Source organism: Mandrillus leucophaeus, unplaced genomic scaffold (genome assembly GCF_000951045.1).
Source record: "Mandrillus leucophaeus isolate KB7577 unplaced genomic scaffold, Mleu.le_1.0 Scaffold571, whole genome shotgun sequence".
NCBI lineage: Eukaryota > Metazoa > Chordata > Mammalia > Primates > Cercopithecidae > Mandrillus > Mandrillus leucophaeus.
In genome coordinates, this window is record NW_012106153.1 from 993,312 (window position 1) to 1,000,273 (window position 6,962).

Sequence of the window (6,962 nt, forward strand, 5' to 3'; positions counted from 1 at the left end):
AAAAAAAAAAAAAAAAGCATTATATCTGCGGCATGCATTGTTATTGCTACTTTCTAATGCAGAAAAGCCATACACACAGCCAGGCATGGTGGCTTACGCCTGTAACCCTAGCACTTTGGGAAGCTGAGACAGGTGGATTGCTTGAGTCCAGAAGTTTGAGACCAGCCTGGGCAACATGGCTAAACCCCGTCTCTATAGGCATCTCCATGACAACTCTGTGACATAGGTACTATTGGAGTTCCCCTTCTACAAATGAAGAAGAAACTGAGGCTGGAGAGAATGCATACACTGGTATTTGTTGAGAGCTACTGTAAGCCTGGCATTCTACACCCATTGTCTCATCAGCTGAACATTCACGGCAGCACTATGAGGTCCTGCTACTGTGAGGCCGGCATCCTTCTTCCCATTTTACAGATGAGCACACTGAGGCTCTGCCTCAGTCATGCAGTCCCACAGCTTCTGCTGAATGCCCAGCTGAAATGCAGCCACAGGCAGAAGCTGGGGGCAGGGCCGGGGAGACAGGGGGTGGGTGTTACTGGGTAGGGGTGTTATTTTATTTATTTATTTATTTATTTATTTATTTATTTATTTTTGAGACAGAGTCTTGCTCTGTCACCCAGGCTGGAGTGCAGTGCCCAGTTCCCAGCCAGGAGATGCCCCAGTGGCACTGGTGCTTTCTGCTCAGGTGCCTCCATTTATGATACACCTACCTGGCCAAACCAAAATTTAACCAGGGCTCTTGTTTCTCTGCCAAAGCCCGGAGGCTCATTCTCTTGGTTCTGTGTGCTGTTGTTTTTCTTCATTCTCTGAAAACCTCAGTGATAAGCCAGGCCTTCCAACTGCCTGGGCGCTGTGGTCAGAGGATGGGGACAGGAGAGGGACATGCCATGTGTCTGGCCCACCAAGAAAATGAATGAGGGGCTCAAAAGACAATGGAGACCGAGGGGCCCACAGCAGGTGGACTGAGGGACAAGGTCCGCCTCAGCCCCCTCTGTCCCATGTGACTTCCTCAAGAGGGGAACAAACAGGTGGGTCTGGCACAAATGGGTGGGTCTGGCACCTTTATAACCACTCTCTCTGCTAGATGGGGAAACTGAGCCTCAGAGAGGTAAGGGCCAGCTGGGAACTGGGCCACTGGGATTTGACTCTAAGATGTGTGTGCTTCCTCTGGCTGTGTTCCAGATGTTCTCAGCTCCTAAACAAGGAACTTTCATAAACATCTGGGGGTTCACACCAGGCGTGTGCATGCCCCCATGCGTGGGACCCATGTGTGTTATCATAAGACCATCCAGAGCTGAATCTTCTTGTAACTTCCAATACCCTCCGTACAGCCAGCACTGGGGGCTTGAGCCCCAGACAGTGACATCATTCCTCCAACTCCAGCATCTGCCATCTCCTGACCAACCACTCCCATGAGGGCGGCACTCAGTGTCTGCCACCCTCACACACGGAGACTCATGCAGTCCTCACTACTGTCAAAGGAAAATAAATCTCAGGACCCCAAACTCACTAAGCCAAAGGGAAAAGTCAAGCTGGGAACTGGGTCATGCAAACCTACCTCCCATTTTATTTTTCTTTCTTTTCCTTTTCCTTTTTTTTTTTGAGACAGGGTCTCGCACTGTCACCAGGCTGGAGTGCAGTGGCATGATCTCGGCTCACTGCAGCCTTCGCCTCCAGGGTTCAAGCAATTCCTGTGCCTCAGCCTCCCGAGTAGCTGAGATTACAGGCACACACCACCACGCCTGGCTATATTTTTAGTAGAGATGGGGTTTCACCATGTTGCCCAGGCTGGTCTCGAACTCTTGACCTCAAGTGATCTGCCTGCTTGGGCTTTCCAAAGTGCTGGGATTACATGCATGAGCCAACACATTCGGCCCCATTTTCTTTCTTACTTTTTATTTTTATTTATTTGTTTATTTTGAGACAGAGTCTCGCTCTGTAGCCCAGGCTGGAGTGCAGTGGCGAGATCTCTGCTCACTGCAACCTCCACCTCCCTGGTTGAAGCGATTCTCCTGCCTCACCCTCCCGAGTAGCTGGGACTACAGGCACGTGCCACTACACCCAGCTAATTTTTGTATTTTTAGTAGAAACAGGGTTTCACCATGTTGGCCAGGATGGTCTCGATCTGCTGACCTTGTGATCCGTTCACCTCAGCCTCCCAAAGTGTCGGGATTATAGGCGTGAGCCACTGCGCTGGGTCCCATTTTGTTTCTAAATGAGATAGCTAGATTTAAAAAAAAAAAAAAAAAAAAAAAAAGGCTACATACCTCCCTCACATTTTGCCCACAGGGAAATTCCTTGTGAGCCCTGAGATCTTTCCCCTGAACCAGTTCTGTTGAATTTCACCTTGACAATGTCGGTGAATAGCTTATCTTCACAGGCATGGAACAAAGGACAGAAATCAAAGTCATACCTCTGCTCACCTGCAACAAATGCATATCTGATTTCTTCCTTTGCTCTATGTTTATCTTATGTGACAATACAGATTCACTGAGCTCAAGGCTTAAGTGACTATTCCCCCGCCTCACATGGAGAATGTATTCAGTGAAAGTGATGAAAGACTCAAAAGAATGCAACCACTTGCCTCTTATCTACCCATCTTTTTTCTCTTTCTTCTTTTTTCCCCCACTCTTTGTTTTTTTTTGAGACAGAGTTTCGCTCGTTGCCCAGGTTGGAGTACAATGGCATGATCTCAGCTCACTGTAACCTCTGCCTCCCAGGTTCAAGTGATTCTCTTTCCTCAGCCTCCCAAGTAGCTGGGATTACAGGCGCCTGCCACCATGCCCGGCTATTTTTTGTATTTTTAGTAGAAATGGGGTTTCACCATGTTGTCCAGGTTGGTCTCAAACTCTTGACCTTAGGTGATCCGCCCTCCTCGGCCTCCCAAAGTACTGGGATTACAGGCGTCAGCCACCACACCCGGCCCAATACCCACTCTTTTCCCTTTAAATATTGAAGTCCCCAGACCCATTTAGGAAAAAGCACAGACCACAGATTTTTTCTGTTTCTGTATTCTTTTCCAACCTTGGAAATAAACCTCTGAAAAGGATTGACATTTACCTTAGTCATTTTCTTTGATTTGCATTGGAAAGGGGACCCCTCTGCCAGACACTTGGTGTGCATTATATAATTTATTCTTTGCCATAACCCAGCAAGGAGTGTTAATTTTCCCATTTTACAGATGGGTAAACCAAGGCTCAGAGCTACAAACAGACTTGTCCAGGCTCCTCACTGTCATATCAAGTGGTCTCCTATTCAGAAGGAGACCCTGGGAGGAAGAAGAGAGACCATGGATGGCAGCTTCTGAATGCCCACTGCCCTTTGCAGTTGCCACCTCCTGGACCCCCACTCCTTCTAGGCCTTTACCAAATCCTTTGGAAGCTGAATGAGCTCTGCCCACAGGGAGCAGTGCCCAGGGGGGTCCACTCTACAGCATTTGGAGGTAGGGTGTGCTGGGAAGCAGGGGGGGTTTAGGGTCAGACAGTCCTGGCTTTGCCACCTTTAACTTTTTTTTTTTCTTTTTGAGACAGAGTCTCACTCTGTTGCCCTTGCTGGAGTGCAGTGGTGCAATCTTCCCTCACTGCAACCTCCACCTCCCAGGTTCAAGCGACTCTTGTGCCTCAGTCTCCTGAGTAGCTGGGATTACAGGCATGTGCCACTACTCCCATCTAATTTTTGTTTTGTTTTGTTTTGAGACAGAGTCTCTGTCGCCCCAGGCTGGAGTTCAGTGGCATGATCTCGGCTCACTGCAGCCTCTGCCTCCTGGGTTCAAGCGATTCTCCTGTCTCAGCCTCCCAAGTAGCTGGGACTACAGCTGCGCACCACCATGCCCGGCTAATTTTTGTATTTTTAGTCGAGACAGGGTTTCACCATGTTGGCCAGGATGGTCTTGATCTCCTGACCTTGTGATCTGCCCACCTCTGCCTCCGAAAGTGCTGGGATTACAGGCGTGAGCCACTGTGCCTGGCCATCATAATGCTTTATTTATTCTGTCCTGTGCATCATGGCATGGTTCCTAATTTTTTTGTATTTTTAGTAGAGACGGGGTTTCCCCATGTTGGCCAGGCTGTTCTCGAAATTCTGGCCTCAAGTGATCTGCCCATCTTGGCCTCTCAAAGTGCTGTGATTACAGGCATGCGCCACCGCACCCGGCTTGCCACCTTTAATTTATGTGACCCTCAGGTAGGTATTTTTGCCTCTTGTTTTTGAGACAGAGTTTCACTCTGTCACCCAGGCTGGAGTGCAGTAGCCCAATCTTGACTCACTGCAACCTCTGCCTCCCGGCTTCCTGACTTTGGGGACAGAAAGAATGGCTTGAGCAAAGGTATGGAGGTAGGGCATATGTGGGTGGAGGTGAGTGGGGAGTGGCCCTCCCACCTATGTGGTTCAGGAAGAGGCTGATGGCTGCTCAGGAGGTGGGAGGGAGGCACTGTCTGGGGCTATGTTAGGAACCGATAAGAAGCGACAGGAAGAGCTGGACTGGGGACCCATGGGGAGAGAGGAGGGTCCTAGAGTCATGCTGCCTGGGTTGAGTCCTGTCTCCCCTACTACTAGCTGTGTGGCTTGAGGTGGGTTACTTAACTTCTTGGAGCCTCCGTTTCCTCTTCTATAAAATGGGAATAACAACATTAACTGCCTCCTGAGGCCGTTGAATGAGTTGAATGTAGGAAGTGTGATGTAAATATTAGCCATTGTTATGTGAGATGTTCAGGGGATAGAGTGACAGGGCTCAATGTGTGGCTGAAGGAGGAGAAAAGAAGGATTTCGAGGCACCTGGGAACTCCAGAGTCCCCATCATTTCTGGGAGAAATGAGCAGTGCCTTCCTCTCTGCCCAACCCTGACCAGCTGTCCACCCACCTCTCCAGGGCCAGAAGAAGCACCTGTGATCTTGATCACTACTGCTGGACATGGGTAGAGGATTAGCCTGAGCATGCTGGGAGAGGCCCTGTCATTTCCTCCACACTCATCCTCAGAGGAGTTGCGGGTGACTCAAACGATGTCAGGTGATTTTCTTTTTCCTTTTCTCCCCAACTTCTTGGTCTCCTGCCTCCCCCATGTGGCCCTGGGAGACCATCCGACATTTACTGCTGTTATCTGGCAGCTGGGGCTCAGGCAGCAAGTGACACTTTCAAAGAAATGTCCCTGGCCGGGCGCGGTGGCTCAAGCCTGTAATCCCAGCACTTTGGGAGGCCGAGATGGGCGGATCACGAGGTCAGGAGATCGAGACCATCCTGGCTAACACGGTGAAACCTCGTCTCTACTAAAAAAAAATACAAAAAACTAGCCGGGTGACGTGGCGGGCGCCTGTAGTCCCAGCTACTTGGGAGGCTGAGGCAGGAGAATGGCGTGAACCTGGGAGACGGAGCTTGCAGTGAGCTGAGATCCCGCCACTGCACTCCAGCCTGGGCGACAGAGCCAGACTCCGTCTCAAAAAAAAAAATAAATGTCCCTGACACTCCTATGGGCACCATTCTAGGGCCACCGATGCCCAGCCTGGGATGGGGAAGCCAGGGGCAACCACTCCTATTCCTGACAACAGCAATTGTTGCAGAATAATTCAGGAATCAGAGAGACCGAGGGGTTGAGGAGGATTTATTATTTAGGTGCACTGGCTCAGTCGGATTCACATTTAAAAAGACCGAGCCCTGAACAAAGAGTTAAGTTATATTTTAAGCATTTCACAGGGTGGGGAGAGATCTGTGCAGGGGGAAAGAAATAAAGACAGTTATTTAATTGAGACATGCATTATATTATTTTTTACTTTTTAAGGAAAAACATGTTTTATGGCTTGAGTGTATCTGTCTAGTGGCCTTGCAGCTGCACAGCTAGAGAAACAGGGTCTTCACCATGCCTGGGAAAGGAGGAGCAACAAGGCTCACTGGCCACAAAAAAACAAAAACAAAAAAAAACAAAAACAAAAACAAAAACCAGGCAGTTAATTTTCAAGGGACTCCAGATCTTTTTTTTTTTTCAGGGAAAATTGTTTATTTTTTGTTGTTGTTTGTTTGTTTGAACACAGAGCTGAGTTTCTGCTTACACATTTTAAAATTTCTTTTAATTCCTGTTCTGCGATAACAACAATGACCCTGCACACTCCCTGAGAGCGTTCCTCCACTCTCCTGTTTAACCCAGACCCTGCCACCGGGCATATGGCAAACAGCGTCTGTTAAATGAGTGAATAAAAACTACCAGGGATGGGCCCACCACTGTGCTAAGTACTCAACCAACATTTGCACATTTTTTCACATTGAATTCCTATAACCAGCCCGTGATGTATTATCCCCATTTCACAGATGAGGAAACTGAGGCTCAGTTGCTCAAGGCCTCTCAGCTAGCCAGCAGCAGGTCCAGGCTTCCTACCTCAGTCTCTGCCACGCCAGAGAGCTCCGTTTCACCATCCCCACCCACATATTACACACCCACAGAGAAGCTTAGCTAAGAGATGTGGGGTAACAAACTGTGCTGTGAACCAGGAGGCCCAGGGGCTAAACTTACTTCCAGGGCACACTTGCTGTGTGACCTTGAGCAAATCACAGACCCCCTGTAAGTTTCTGTTGCCTCGATGAAGACAGGAAGATGGCTGGCCTAGTTTGCCCCACAATAATTTATCTGTGGTGTGGTCCTGGGGAATTTGCACTTGTGCATGGCAAAAAACCCACAGCCATGAGACTGGCACTTCCCACGGCTGCTGGGATCTTCTCTCTCCAGCTGCTCCCCTGGCAGTGGCTGCAGAGGCTGGAGCCTGGAGCCTGGAGCCTGGGCCAAACACATGCTCTGTGTCAGTAGAACTGGCTTATCCAGCATCTCCTGACCTGCCCCCAAAACCCCAGAAGGTCCCCCGCTCACCTGCAGACGTCAAGCTGAGTCAAGGTGCCCAGCACACACACGGCATGGGTGGGCTGCTCTGGGGTCACACGGATCAATGTGCCCTGGGCCATTGTCTGGTTAGCTCGTCCCTCTG

The 6,962-nt window shown here is 49.5% G+C and overlaps 1 protein-coding gene across 1 annotated transcript in view; it reads right to left on the bottom strand.

Moving 5' to 3' along the window:
• The window catches only part of PADI4 (peptidyl arginine deiminase, type IV), a 71,361-nt gene extending 64,399 nt beyond the window's left edge, over positions 1-6,962 (bottom strand). The window contains exon 1 of the mRNA XM_011998463.1: positions 6,848-6,962. Coding sequence (XP_011853853.1) covers positions 6,848-6,939 — 92 coding nt within the window. The 5' untranslated portion in view covers positions 6,940-6,962. The remainder of the gene's footprint in view (positions 1-6,847) is intronic.